Source organism: Contarinia nasturtii, unplaced genomic scaffold (genome assembly GCF_009176525.2).
Source record: "Contarinia nasturtii isolate CC-2019 unplaced genomic scaffold, AAFC_CNas_1.1 Cnas_scaffold_864, whole genome shotgun sequence".
Taxonomy (NCBI): Eukaryota; Metazoa; Arthropoda; class Insecta; order Diptera; family Cecidomyiidae; genus Contarinia; species Contarinia nasturtii.
The window spans coordinates 2,561,698-2,577,467 of NW_022198211.1; the positions used below are offsets into that span (position 1 = coordinate 2,561,698).

A 15,770-nucleotide genomic window follows, 5' to 3' on the forward strand; every position below is an offset into this window, starting at 1 on the left:
AAAATGAACGCGAAATAGTCACCAATCTTATCGACGAAATTTTGGACTTAGAAAGTCAAAAAAGTGAATCAAGCAGCGGACTAAAGCATATCCATGATAAAACCTTTGAATGCATCATGTCGATCCAAAGTGTGGGTACGGATGTGACAAATTGGGACGTGTTATTGGTCCAAATTCTGATGAGAAAATTAGACAAACGTACAATCATTGACTACGAAAGTAAGCTAGAAAATGTAAAAAAAAATCAAACATTAACATATTTTCTAACATACTTAGAAAATCGGTTCATGGCGTTAATGTCAGCCGAAACAAAGACAAAAAATAATGCAAAAAAAGTTTTCGACGACAATAAATATAAAAAAGTGAGTGAAAAAGACGGTGCACAAAAAATGAATTTGCCCTTTACATGCAATTTTTGTGAAAAAAATCATTCAATTTATAAATGCAGCGAATTCTTAGAATTAGAACCAAGAAAGCGTTACGAGTGGGTAAAAGAGAAAAGATTGTGTTTTGTATGCCTACAACAACACAAAAACGGTGAATGTAAAAGTAAATACAAATGCAAAACGTGCAACAAAAATCACAATACACTCTTGCATTTCGATATTAGAAACATTACATCCATGTTGTGTGTGAATGAAAACGACGACAAAAATGAAAATTGGCAAAGTGAGTCAGATATTGAACCATTTGTTAACTCAGCAATTTCAACCCGTGATGAAGATAATTTGCTGGCAACGGCAATACGTGTTATGGTACGTGTTATTGCCAACAATGGTGAAAAAATTGCATTAAGAGCAGTGCTTGATCAGGGCTCACAAAGTGCAATAATAACAGAACGAGCGTTACAACTATTGGCTTTAATAGCACAAAAAGTTTATGCTGGAATTGATGGTTTAAACGAAATGCAATCAGCAGCGGAAAGACGCGTACAGATTCAAGTACTATCGCATTTTTCTGACAAATATATTTTGACAACGTTTCCATTAGTGATGAAAAAAATCACCAATTTGAATGTTTTCAAAGGTGATTTAAAAAATTATAACCATCTCCATCACCTAAAATATGCCGACCCGACTATTAACGATGACCGTCCAATTGATCTGTTGCTTGGAGTGGCAGATTATACGCGAATTTCAAAGAGCGGTTTGATTAAAGGCAACGACGATGAGCCAATTGCCTTAAATTCGGAATTTGGTTGGTTGATAATGGGTCCTGATGTCGAAAAACAGAAAAATGAGAGCGCATTGAGTATCGCTTCATTAATTTCTACCACAGAAATGGACGAAAAATTGTCGAATTTTTTTGATATGCCCGAAATTAATGATGAAAATAACGATTCTGAAAATGATCAATGTATGACAGACGAAGAAAAGTATTGCGAAGAATATTTTAAAAAAACAACGAAACGCGATGTAAATGGCAGATTTATTGTTTCAATGCCGTTCAAAAATCATGGTGAGCCAGATTTGGGCGATTCAAAAAAATCAGCTTTAGCTATGCTATTCCAGTTGGAAAAACGATTCAAAAAAAATCCTGAGTTACAAAAACAATACAGTGAAGTAATGCACGAGGCGATAAAAAGGGGTCACATGATGTTGGTAAAAGATCCAGTAAAAAACACACATTACATATCACATCATCCTGTATTCAAAGCGAGCACGACAACACAGGTGCGACCAGTTTATAATGCTTCACTAAAAACGTCCAACGGTAAATCGCTAAACGAGCAACTTGCCATGGGCAAAATTGTACAGTCATCAATTTTTGACCTTTCGTTACTTTGGCGAAAATATAAAGTTGCAGTTGTAGCAGACATAGAAAAAATGTACAAGCAAATAGATTTGGCAGAAAACCAACGACATTTGCAAACCATTCTATGGCGTGACTCACCCGATGAAAAAATAAAAGAGTACCAACTCACAACAGTCACGTTTGGATTGGGAAACGCACCATATTTAGCTATCAGATGGCTAAGAGCTTTAGCAGAAAGTGTAGAAGAAAAATATCCTCTAGCATCTGAAGCTATTTTGAAAAATTTTTACGTCGACGATCATACGGGTGGTACCGACACCGAAGAAGAAGCGATCGAATTATATAGACAGTTAAAAGAAACGTTCAATGGTGCCGGTGCAAATCTGAGAAAATTTATATCAAATTCATCATATTTTTTGCAACAAATACCAGACTACGATAAGGAGCTCAATATCATCGACGTTGTGAAAGTCTTGGGCACCACATGGAATGTAAAAAACGATGAGTTTGAATTCAAGTATGACATAGACAAAAATGCAATTCCGAACACCAAACGAAAACTCTTATCAGAAATAGCTTCTATGTATGACCCATTGGGATTGATCGCGCCAGTAACAATCGCAGCAAAAATCATCGTACGTGATGTATGGCAAATGACCAATGAAGAAAAAAAATACGGCTGGGATGACGAATTGCCTATGAAATACATAGAAAAATGGATGAAAATCAAACAAGAATTTTCATTATTTCACAACTTGCAAGTTAAACGTTGGCTAGGCATTGATAAAAATTCAAAAGTGGAACTGTACGGATTTTGCGACGCTTGCGAAAAAGCGTATGGTGCAGTAATATTTCTACGATATATGAACGAAAAATACGACGAAGCAAAAGTGATATTACTTGTAGCAAAAACCCGCGTTGCACCATTGAAAAAACTACCAATTCCGAAACTTGAATTATTGGCAGCAATGCTTTTGTCGCTATTAGTGAAAAAAATTATTAAAATAATGAACATTAATTTCGATCGCATTTGTTTATACACAGACTCAAAAATAACGCTTGCTTGGATTCAAGGAAATCCAAAACGTTGGAAAACTTTCGTCGCGTCGCGTGTTTTAAAAATAAACAAAAACATAAGTCAAAATGATTGGTATCATATCAGTGGCAAAGAAAACCCAGCTGATTGTTGTTCGAGAGGGATTCTCCCAAGTCAACTCATTAACCATGAATTATGGTGGCAAGGCCCAGTTTGGCTAAGAGAAAAAACATATCAATCATCCAGCGAAACATTTGAAACAAAAGAAGAAGAAAAAATAACCGTGAACACACTACTAATGTCGAATAGTGAGCAATTTATACCAGATATGTCGTCATTGAAAAAACTACAGCGTGTGTTTGTGTATGTGCTTCGCTTCGTCGACTGTTTAAAAAACAAAACAAAAGTTAAAAAAGATCAAATTACTACGAATGAAATGAGAATCGCACTTAAAAAAATAATCCACATAACGCAAGATGAGTATTTCAATGAAGAAATAATCATGTTAAAAAATAAAAAAAACATAAAAAAAACAAGTGCATTATTTAAGTTGTGTGTATTCTTAGATCTTGAAAACATTCTGCGCGTTGGTGGTAGATTAGAAAACGCACATATTCCGTATAACATGAAACATCAAATATTATTACCGAAAAAAAGTATATTGACTCAATTATTAATACGTGAAACGCACCAATTCAATTTACATAGCGGACCAAAATTAACAGAAGCGCTTATACGACAAAAATTTTGGATTGCGAGTGGTGCACGAGCAATAAAACGCGAAATTTATGACTGTGTAGTATGCACAAAACAAAAACCAATTATTATGCAACAACTGATGGGCAACCTACCAGCGGTACGAACGGAACAGACATACAAAGTATTTCTGAAATCTTCTATTGACTTCGCGGGCCCAATTCAGGTGAAAACAACAAAAATAAGAAACGCAAAAATTATTAAAGGTTACATTGCCGTATTTACTTGTATGGTGACAAAGGCAATTCACCTTGAAGTAGTGGGTGATCTAACAGCCGACAGTTTTATATCATCGCTCAGAAGATTTGTTTCACGCCGTGGTGAAGTAACAGACATTTACAGCGACAATGCTACCAATTTTGTCAAGTCAGAAAAGATTTTAGAAGAGTTATCAGCGAACGAAAAAGAAAATTTCATATCAGATTTAAATAACGAAAATTTAAATCGTAACATTCAATGGCATTTTGCGCCAGCCGGAAGCCCACACTTTAATGGTTTAGCAGAAGCAGCGGTCAAAACCATGAAATATCACTTGAAACACAGCAATGACAATGGAGGAATGGATCACTCTTCTATGTCAAATTGAAGCAATTGTAAATTCACGACCACTATGTGAATTAAGTAACGACCCCAACGACACAACGATATTAACAGCCGCGCATTTTTTAAATCTTGTTCCAACAAAATTAATTCAAGAGGAGGAATTGACTGACATCAAGTCACAATATTTGAGCAGATGGCAATTGGTGCAACGCATGATTCAACGATTTTGGAAGCAATGGCGTTGCGAATACTTGCACCAATTGCAAATACGTTCCAAATGGAACACAAAGCGCCCAGAAATTGAATTGGGTGATTTGGTCACCATCAAAGACGAAAACTTGCCACCCGGCAAATGGGCCATGGCACGAGTAGTGGAGAAACATACAGGCTCGGATGGTATGACACGTGTTGTATCAGTCAAAACAAAAAATAGCGTGCTGAAACGAGCAATCACGAAATTAGCGCCACTGACCGTAAAATCAACAAACAATTCAAAAGAAACTATCGATCCACACCGAGTTAAAACAACGTTAAAAACAACAACATTAATAGCTATATTTTTTTCGCTATTACAAAAAACAAACGCACACCACTTTTCGTTGATAAAAAATAATCAGGAGTCCAAGCATAATCAAACAGTCTCCTTTTCATGGCATCAAATGGAATCCAACAATTTTGCGACATTAATCATATTTGCATTGTTTATTTTATGTTTATTAGGATTTCTATTTTTTTTTATGCGAATATTTTACAAAGGCGCAATGACAAGAATGGTTTATCATGACAACGCAAGTCCAATGCAACATATCAACACAATTCCCATGCAACATGACAACGCAATTTCCATGCAATCATTGCCAACACCAACAGCAAATATTCAAATGCAAAACCTGAACCATTCGAAAAGTATTCGAGTTGATACACCAATTCCAGCCGCCAGAAAAACACGCGAAAACCAAAATTCACCAATTGTGCAACTGGAACGGGAATATTTTGAAGCAAGAAGAGAATCAATGAGAGCTAGTACTCATATATACCCACTGACCGATTTACAAAGGCTATGGGAAGAGGAACAACGACCCTGTATCCATTGCAACAACATTCCTCCCGCCCGGGAGAATGTCACCAAGTGACAAATAAATAAAAATATAAATGCAACTCAACCATAAATTCAAAACATAAGTCATAAACAATTCATTATACAAAGTCCAAATTCAATTAAGTCATAATGCACTTTGAAATACAATTAACTGCCCATAATGCACTTTGAAATACAATTAAATGCCCATATATGGCAAGCCTATTCAAATATTGTCAAAATTATTCAAGCTACATATTGTTAGAATTAATAAATGTTGATCAGTAATAAATTGTGAACCTAACAGAAAGCATTTATTTCTCTTATTAATGTATATTCTCTACACTTCAAATATGCCGAAAAATGCTGTTTCATGCAAGAGACATGGGCAGATCACTGTGAAGTTATGTGCGCATGAATATTTGTGTCACTGTCAAATCTACTATGACGATATTCAAATAAAGTTGCAGATGAAAAAAAATAATCCAAGTCAAAAAAATATTTCTATACAACATTTTTAATTTTCTATGTATTTCGAATACGTATAGAATTAAAATAAATTGCATGGTTTTTTACCACATTCACACAAAACTGATTTTATATTTGTTGATTTTGCAAGAGCCGAACGAACATGAAAAAGGCATGAGTGTTTGTGTGAGTATCAGATTTTGACAGAACTATATTGACAGAATATATTGACACACAACAAACTAATTTCAAACAAATGCGGACATATGTTTCAAATTTGAGACAAAGTACATGTAATACGAAAAAATTGATCAAAAAGACAAAACTCAACAATGTTTTGGAGTAAGTATACTAAGCGTGAAAAAATTCAAATAATTTTTATAATAATAATCATGAAAATTTTGGCTAGGCTTGGTTTTAGATGGCGACAATTATTACAATGAACCAATTGAACGATCCTTTCACGTATCGCAATTGGCGTTGGATATAAACACGATCGAGGAAAATAGGGGTGGACTTGTACAGCTGTGGATAAAAAAACAACGCAATAAAACTTTACTGGCGACCGTTTCGCGAAAAAAACTCCAAGTAAAGCTGGATTTGGCCTTTGAAAGTGGTGAAAAAGTTAAATTTTTCAAAATTGGTCGTGGTACGATTCATCTCAGTGGATATTATATACCACAAGAAAAAGTCGATCTGGACGAAACCATTGAGAGTGATATAACGAGAAAAAAAGTTAAACGGAAGAAGGTATGTGTTCGTGAGAATCAAGATGCATTCATAAAATGCGACTCACGAATAATATTTTTTAACTCTAGACCTCAATGATCGACCACGACAATAACGACGGCCAACATGATCTTAATTTCACTTCATTCGACATGCAACAAGAAGAAGTCGTTCTTCCATCCGGCATCAGTCATATTGACATCGTGGAAGGTGAAGGAAGACGGGCTGATGTAGGCGATGTTGTCAGAATTCACTATGAAAATCGATTGGAATCCACTGGCAATATTGTTGGACGTATGACAACTGGTGATGGTATAACAGTAACATTGGGTAAATCAGAAAAACTCATCATTGAAGGATTAGAGACTGGAATAATGGGCATGAAAGTTGGAGCCAAGCGTAAAGTAACATCGCCACCAGAACATGCATACGGAAAAAATGGTATAGCACCGTTCATCCCAGCAAATGCAACAGTGATTTCCACCGTTACTCTTCTTTCTATTGAAACGCCAATGTCATAATTATTAATACATAACAAGTGATCGCTTTTATCAATAAAATGGTTTATTTAAGTGTGAATGTTTCATTAGGTGTTACAAATAATATGGACGTGGTTTTGCTCCTTCGCTGGTAAATGTGAATTCAATGAGACCAACATGATCAGCATGATGTTTTTTATTGTGTGCCATGAAATTCGCTTTGTTTTGATATGTATTTCGACAAAGAACACATTTGAAACGACTCGTCTGATTATGCAGCCTCATATGACGTTCCAAATTTGACTTCTTTGATTTTATGTGTATGTAACACAATGGACATTCGAACTAAAAAAAAGTCTATTTAAATTCAACTTAAATTTTATATCCAACAATAATACAAACCACAATTATTTTTGGAATATTGCTGATTCGACGTTTTTTTGATGATATTTTGGCCCAACGTTTCCAACCAAGAAAGGAAAAACCCTTTCAATAAAAAAGTAAAGGTGAGTGCGAACTAAAGGAGAAGATTTTTAAAATACGAAGAAGATATCTTACATGTACGCTAACAAACATCTTATTATGCGTCTTTCTTGATGATGTTTCAGACGGTACGAGAACTTTGAAAAATCAACAAATGTTTTGACAACAGTAGGCTTGACAGCTGTCAGTTAAAGCGGTATCTTGGTTCGACCTGGACGCTTTATTACATTGCATACTTCATTACATTGCGCTCTTCATGATTTACTTTTTCTTGGATTTGGCAAACATTATTTTTGGTGAAAAATGATTTGGGGTTTGTTTTATTTTATTATTATTTTTTGCAAAATAATGATGAATTAAGTTATTTTTTTTTAATTAATCATTTAGGTATGTGTATCAAAGCAAAAACATCATACGATTTCAAGGCAGCATATGAAATTCGGATAACAAGCGTAGCATTAGATACGACTGCAATAAAAAAAGGCCAAAATCAAACTGAAGTGCAATTGTGGATTGCCATAGATAAATGCCCTCAATTGATAGCCACAACCAGCAAATCAAAGCCAAATGTTCGTATTGATTTAGTCATTAACGCCAATGAGGAATTGACGTTCTACAGTGTTTGTTCATCAGATATAGATGCAAGTCTATATATCAATGGATACTTTTTGCCGATAAACGCAAAAGCTACTGAATTAATGATGGATGAGATTTGCTCAGATCCAACTGACCATCGGAGCTGGAAGCAAGTAAGTTAGGAGCAGGCTACTAGCAAGTAGTAGGTGGCATTTTCGAGTAGCAAGTAGCAGGCATTTTTAAAAAAGTAGAAATACTCCGAGTAAGTAAGCAGGAGTAAGTAGCTCCAACCATCATGACTGAAAGATGTCAAATTGTAAAAACGCCATGGCCATCTGGTGACGTGTCCGAATGGTGGTTGAAAATAAACGATATGAGAATTGAATTAAGCACCATACAAGACGTAAATACAAGCTTGTAACCACATACATTGATAACCACGTCAACAGATGGCGCTTTATTGTGCGACTTTTTTCTCGCCTGTATCGCCCAGGCACTCATAGAGGTTGAACCAACATGACTGAAAAATGTCAAATTGTAAAAACGCCATCTGGCGACGTGTTCGAATTCAAAAAATCAAATTTGCAATGCATACATTTCAAACGTACTTAAACACAATCGATTATACGAAAAAATTATGTTAAAAACTGAAGAAAAAAAGATATGGCATGAAAATTTAATGAAAAGTTTATTTAATTAACGCTTGTTTCAATTTTGCTTTCTTGGATCACAGTCAATATTTCATATTTTCAACTGAAATTTAGCAACCCTGCGTCAAACGAAAATGCATGACATCGCATTCAATCGCTTTGACATTGAACTTCAGCATTTCATTTCATTTACGACACAAGCAACATAAGTCATCGTTAGTTTTCAACGCGCAAGCGTTTTATATTTTGTTTTTAATCAGTTTTGCGTGATTCGATTAATTGATATTTCTATTCAATATAAATCAAAAATTATTTCGGTGAGTTACCATTTGTTTCTTATTTTTCACTTGAATATGAATTGAATGTTTGTATGAGGATTTTTCTGCAAATATTCATTTTTTCTTCTCTTCTTCGTTCATTTTGATGACCGTTAGACAGTTCAGTTTTTGTCGCGAAAAGACGACAATCAAAATGGCCAAAGTTAGTGGTTCAAATGTTAGTGTGGGTTACAAGCGTAACGTGAAAAACTGTATGATTTATTTCTCCACACGATGGAACCTAAAGGTCCATTATAAAAAATTTCATTCAAACACATACACACTTGACGAAATCGAAAGTATAACAAAAGCCACTTTGGCAACAGAGCGACCGCGGGCACAAGGGCAATTTATCTGCTGTTTTTGTGGCAAGCGGCTTATGCGCAAAGAGAATCTGAAAGACCATTTGTTGAGAAAACATAAATCTAACGGTAAGAATGGCCAAATATTTTTTTAGAGTGTATATTCTGACAGAATTCTGTATTATCTTCTTTTCTGAAATAGCTGCACAACATATCGGTTCCATCAATGTGGTCACCAAAAGGAAAATGGCGCTGAAACAGCAAGAAAATGGTAAGATTTCTATAAATTCTTCTGTATTGAACCGTCTGGAGGAATATCTAAAGATGCAATAATTTTTTTTTCACTTTGCAGAAAATACACTTAACGATGTCATAAATGAAAACGGAAGCAACAGTTCCAAGGGAACAATTCGGAAGGAAAATGATTTTTTTAGTTTTTACAAAGACAATTTTGAAATTGGCATCAAGAGTGAGGCTATGTTGAGTGAATCGGAGGCGCTTGGACTAAGTGATGATCTCATCGAGGAAGACGGTGACTATGATAACGACAACGACGACGATGACAAAACGGCATATGCCGCTGATTCAGTGGTAAGTATAAATTTGGTATCTCTCATCTTTAACAATTGAACAACTTCTTATTTTTTCTGTCATTTGTCAAGGACTTGAACAATGTTGAAATTGGCATCAAGAGTGAAGACTATGATAACGACAACGACGACGATGATGATGATGAAGATGAGGACATTCGAAGGTATGCACACTTTGTATTATATTTTCATCATTTTTGTATAAATTTTGTAAATAATTTGTGATTTAATTTTTTGTTAGACTTTTGGATTTCACATCAATTGAAAATGGAGGAAGTGAATCATGTTCGGAGATGGATACAGAATCCGAACTAACTGTTGTCGAATCATTTGAATGTTTCATGTGTCACAGCCGTTTCGAATGTGAAAAAAAGCTTAGAAAGCACTTGAGCAGGCACGATAAAACTGTCAAAACGGCATATGCCGCTGATTCAGTGGTAAGTATAAATTTGGTATCTCTCATCTTTAGCAATTGAACAACTTCTTATTTTTTCTATCATTTGTCAAGGACTTGAACAATGACACAACTGAAAGTGGTTTCGACAAGATTCTGTTCCGTTCCTACGAAATAGCACAGTTGATTAAAGTACACGAAGAAGAATTTGCTGAAATGCGAAAAAAGATCAATGAACTGCAGGCACAAGTCCAATTCGTGACTTACGAAAAAGATGAAGCGAAAAAGGCACTCACCAAAGCAAACGAGGAATTGGCTGATGTTCGAAGAAAGCATACAAAGTCGTTGTATGAGATTCGCGCAAAATATGAGAATGATTTAAAGGAAGAAATAAAACGTGCCATCATTTCCTACAGAACAAAAGTTCATACAATTTTGGACGAAAATATATAGGTAGCCCAAATTGGGTTACCCAATCGCCGTTGAAATTTTGTGGTTCAAATATGTAAATATAGCAGGTTAATTGTAAAAATTCCATGACATAGAAATTAGCTCAGAAGCATTTTTAACAAAACCATTCATAAAACATTCATCACAACAAGAATCACTTTTTAACGAATATTTGTCAAATCATCCAAAAAAACGAAATAAATTCATTAAATTTCTTGACATACATACATATTTGAACAAATGTTTGACATTTCGATTCAGCCGATTCAGAGGATTTGATGCTAAATTTGCACTATATTTTTGATACGTGAATTTGGTTCACTTTGACAATGACAGGCTGTAGTAAACAATCATTTACGCGACGTAATTTTATTTAAGATACGAGTCTTAAGACTCAAGAATTGAGTTCAACATTTGAAAAAATGGAGCTACAAAATTTGGAATTTGAATTAAACAAGCGTGATCGGATCAACGCCTTGGGTGTGAGTTGAATATATTCGAAAAATTAACCTTTTAAAAAAAATGTTTTGATCATTGGTCACTGATCCAAACAGGACTTAACATCATGGATAAAAAGCAAAAATTTGCATTACGGGGAAATGACTGGAGAAAAAGAGCAAAATCTGTTATCAGTTTGATTCTAATACTAGCTAAATTGTTAGAAATAAATGTAAATATACAAAATAATTCCATATAAAATCAAAATTTCTGATTCAGAAAAAACTCTAAATAAGTTTATATTTTTTGTACATACAGGCTGATACAGCTCCGTTTATTCCTTCTCTCTTACCATACATAGTGAATCAATTCATATTACAATTTTGTAAATCTTTAAATTTATCGTTTTTATAAAAAACAATTTCAGAATATGCTCTTTACATCTCACTTCAGATAACATTGTTTATGTTTAAATTTGTCCTTTTTATGGAATTAATATTATCAATTAATTAAAGAAAGAGAGTTCGGAATATTACAGACGGCCTCTAGTTCAGCCACTGCTTTGCGGTAGTTAGCAATTTTTTTTCCTAAACAATGCTTCATCATGGAGTGGTTATCTTTAGACAAACCAATGCGGTCGATCGGCACTTTTCCTGTCCTATTATTATCACCGTAAAAATATACAATGCAATTGGCATTATCAATACTAATCAATCTTGCTGGCCACGGTGAATATGATTTCATCCATGCTAGTATTGGACTTCCAACTACTAGCGCGTCACGTTTTGCAGGTACAAACTTCGGAGCAACACTTTTAACAACAGCCTGTCGATTGTCCACTTTGATTTTTTTCGAAGCTTGCTGATTATCTGACATCTTTGCGTCAGTATTTTCAGGAACACGTCGCTTACGCAAATTATGTGTTTTTTTTACTGAGATCGTTTCTGATCTAGATTGTGAACGTATGCCTAAGAAACATTTTCTATATTTTTCATACGAAGGCAGCTCAGTAAGACCGCACTCTCCTATGTGTTCGAAGAACTTTCGAATAGTTTCTGTTTATAAAATTGACGAAAAAAAATTAGAATATTGATTTGAAAAATTAGCATACAACATATTAATACTGCAGTATTATCTCGCCACAACGATTCATATGATGTTAGCTTACCTGGGCATATTTCATTTGGAAAACAGCGATGTAAATCGATGTTTGTTCTTGACATTAGCTTATCTTTCGACCGCTGGACCTTGTCCGCTTCGTTCAAACAGTTCATCCACGGTAGAGCACCACCAGCCCATTCTAGTAAGTTGAAAGCCAAATTCTCCATATCTCCTCGTAATGTCAGTACTCCCTACGTACAAATACAGATAAAATAAATGTGATTTACAGACATTATATTGAGATATTTTCAGGCAGCTGATTCAGCTCAGGAAGCTAACGTCAGGCGCTGGAATAGAATGAAAACAATAGAAGTGATTGTTATGGTTCTTGAAGCACTTTCATTGCTACAAACACTATAACAATCAGTTCTATCGTTTTCACTCCATTTCAGCGCCTGATGTTAGCTTTCTGAGCTGAATCAGCTACCTGAAAATATCTCTAAAACGTAAACAAAATGTTTCAGTTTAATTTACCTGATGAGCATCTCGTGAGATCAATCGAATACAGCCTTTATGCATTTTAGTTTTATTTGATTTAAGTGATCTTGTCATCAAATGAGATACGAAATCGAATCGAATCAAATACACTTGTTGCTTGTCGTTTTCATTTGTACCCAAGCGTAAATCGCTTGCCTTCAAATTACCCAAAACGTATTTATAACGATGAATATACTCATAGATGTCAACCTAAAGAAACGTATAGGAACTTATTTTGAATACAAAAAATTCGACAATAATTTGTACTTTGCTTACTATTTGTGCAGCTATACGATTCAAAAAACCGATTTCAAATTTTCGATTAGGTTCCAAAAAATGTGATAGGCTTTGGCCGAAGCGCGGTCGGATGAAAAATTGATATAGAGATGACTTAATTTTGAAGGTTCCATGTGCTATCAAAATTGGTATTCCAATCGACTTTAATTTCCGCTCTTTTTGAAAGGCTTCAACAGCATTTTTTTCATTATGTTTAAGGTAAAAATCCATCTCATGAAAGTCTCTCTTTGGACCGCGATGCTATTGCGAAAAAGTGCAATAAAAATTAACCAAACTTATGTGGTGCTTCATGTTATTTAACATAACCAAAAATACTTACAATTTTCGCAATATACGGATAATTCTCACCAACAAGATTACTGTTATCCTTTTGAGCATAATAACAGTCACTGAAATTTCCATTCTTAACAATTGACCACTTGTTATTTATAGTGTCAATCACTGTATCTATCTTGAATTGCATTATTACAAAGCTTTTTAACGAAAACGAAACACAATTTTGATGGAAAAATATGGAAAATACTACCGCTTGAAAGAGTCGACTCAGTCAGCTAAATGTGTGCCAGTAGAATAGAACGTAAAATGACAAATGACTGTCATATATTTCGCGCCAATACTATGGCAGAGGCCATTTTCGTTTGACGCAGGGTTGCTCAATTTTAGTTAAGAGTACAACATACACATATTGTGACAGACGCATTTGACATTGACCGATTGAGCACTTGAAAAAAGAAAAAAAGTACAGCTAGCACATAAATCTGATTCAGCATCATTTTTTGGTAGCGTATAACTTTTAAATAAAACTGTGCACGTATTTTCACTGATCACTGTAGAAAATTGTTAGTGGTGATTATTTAAGCATACATTGTTGTATAGCGGTTTATTTGCGTGCAATATTTGTGAACATGGATCTTGAAACCGATACAAGGTCAACATCATCTCTATCACCGACAAGTGAACCATTTTCTGATTCGGGGTCTGAATATTTACCAAGTACCAGTGGATCCAGCGGATCATCGTTATCATCAACATCACCTGTACAACCTCCACGTGAAATTCCTGAGATCGAAGAGGAATTTACAATCACAAATGGTTATGTACTCAAAAACATAGCCAAAAAGTCGAGCCATAAAATTTGGGAACATTTCGGTATTTTGCATAAATGTGATCGAATTGTGTCCAAAACGAGAAATCGAATTTTCTGCAGAAAATGCTTTCAAAAAAATGTCATAAAAAGGTAAATACACTGTGATACACATGAATTTAATCAACATTTGAAGCATTCAAACAAGTACTAATTTTTTTTACAGTTACGCCAATGCAACAAGTGCAACAGTTCTTATGCAGCATTTAGCCCACGAGCATCGTATTGAGATATCGTCGGAGCGAAAAGATGTTAAACAACGCAAATTATCCGAACTTTTTGTTGAAAAGAAAACGGTCAATGATGGCAAATTAAATGAAAAGTTCGTTTTCAGTAGAAGAATATTATTGTGGTTATGTCGGGATTTGTTGCCATTCAATGTTGTTGAAAAAACCGGATTTCTCGATTTCTTTAGTTCATTAAATCGAAATAGGTTTGACATTCCATCAAGAACGACGATTGCAAATATGGCACTTGATGATATGTATATTTGCCTTAAAACTAAATTGGTTGCTCACTTGAAAGAAACCCAAGGTAAATAGATACAAAGGAGTCGATTAATAATCAATTTAAAATGCAAATTATTTTTGTTTTTTCCCAGATCACTGTTGTATTGCATTTGATTTGTGGACTGACGGCTACAGACGCGTTTCATATATTACATACACTTGTCATTATATAACCGATGGTTGGCAACTTCAGAGCCGGGTCCTGAAAACATCTATGTTTGAATGTCCACACACAGCCCGACGAATCGAAGAACATTTTCGTAGTACACTTACAGAATATCATCTGCAAGAAAAAGAAATTACTGTTGTGGTTGATGGCGGGTCTGATGTCAACGCAACTGTAGACCATATGGGCCTGATAAAAATTCCATGTATTGCCCACAAAATAAATCGACTGATTCAGCACGATCTACTCATAAAAGGAGAAGGAATCGAAGCTGTAACAGCTGTTATAAAGAAATTGCGTCGCGTTCAAAAAGCATTGTTATTTAAATATACTGAGTTAACGAAAATTGCACAGAGCGAAAGACAAAAGGAAATTTTTGAAATGTTAGAGGAAATATCGGCTATCGAAGAGGCATTAGAGGCTGACGATCGCTTTTCTATTGATGATTTGACAAGAGGTCCAGACAGAATGGACGGTATAAAAAGCATCAGCTCAGTTCGCTGGAATTGTATATATAAAGTTTGCAATGCACATTTCCAAAATGCAGGTAAATTTTACGTACTTTTGTCGTGTTCATATCAGACATTATATTGAGATATTTTAAGCCAGCTCAGACATTATAATGAGATATTTTCAGCCAGATGAATCAGCTCAGCCAGATATCGTCAGGAGCTGAAATGGAGTGAACACAATCAAAGTGATTGTTATAGTGATTGTAGCAATGTAAGTGTAATTATAACCATAACAATCACTTCTATTGTTTTCACTCAATTTCAGCTCCTGACGATATCTGGCTGAAAATATCTCATTATAATGTCTGAGCCAGCTGAATCAGCTCAGGCTGCTATCGTCAGACGCTGAAATGTAGCACAACAATAGAAGTGAATATTATAGTCATAAAAACACTTCCATTCTTACAAACAACATAACAATCACTTCTATTGTTGTGCTACATTTCAGCGCCTGATGATA

At 34.8% G+C, this 15,770-nt stretch overlaps 2 protein-coding genes across 2 annotated transcripts; one reads left to right on the plus strand and one right to left on the minus strand.

Annotated features, from left to right (window-relative positions):
* Positions 1-9,418: 9,418 nt before the first annotated feature.
* LOC116342651 (protein PFC0760c-like) lies at positions 9,419-10,609 on the plus strand. The gene is made up of 5 exons (XM_031770343.1): positions 9,419-9,443; positions 9,525-9,763; positions 9,835-9,926; positions 10,004-10,199; positions 10,271-10,609. The coding sequence occupies exons 1-5, from the start codon at positions 9,419-9,421 to the stop codon at positions 10,607-10,609; spliced, it is 891 nt and encodes a 296-aa protein (XP_031626203.1).
* Positions 10,610-11,409: 800 nt separating this feature from the next.
* Positions 11,410-13,442, minus strand: LOC116342652 (nucleosomal histone kinase 1-like). The gene is made up of 5 exons (XM_031770344.1): positions 13,299-13,442; positions 12,680-12,892; positions 12,213-12,396; positions 11,674-12,099; positions 11,410-11,435 (listed from the first exon to the last, which is right to left on the minus strand). The coding sequence occupies exons 1-5, from the start codon at positions 13,440-13,442 to the stop codon at positions 11,410-11,412; spliced, it is 993 nt and encodes a 330-aa protein (XP_031626204.1).
* Positions 13,443-15,770: the final 2,328 nt, after the last annotated feature.

Excerpts from the sequence above, each read along its gene's own strand:
- LOC116342651 (XM_031770343.1), top strand. The coding sequence starts at position 9,419 with ATGGCGCTGAAACAGCAAGAAAATG. Across the intron at positions 9,927-10,003 it reads GAAGATGAGGACATTCGAAG|ACTTTTGGATTTCACATCAA; the intron begins GTATGCACACTT and ends ATTTTTTGTTAG. Across the intron at positions 10,200-10,270 it reads CATATGCCGCTGATTCAGTG|GACTTGAACAATGACACAAC; the intron begins GTAAGTATAAAT and ends TCATTTGTCAAG.
- LOC116342652 (XM_031770344.1), bottom strand. The coding sequence starts at position 13,442 with ATGCAATTCAAGATAGATACAGTGATTGACACTATAAATAACAAGTGG. Across the intron at positions 12,100-12,212 it reads TCCAAATGAAATATGCCCAG|AAACTATTCGAAAGTTCTTC; the intron begins GTAAGCTAACAT and ends TTTTATAAACAG. Across the intron at positions 11,436-11,673 it reads AGTGCCGATCGACCGCATTG|ATTTACAAAATTGTAATATG; the intron begins GTTTGTCTAAAG and ends ATAAATTTAAAG.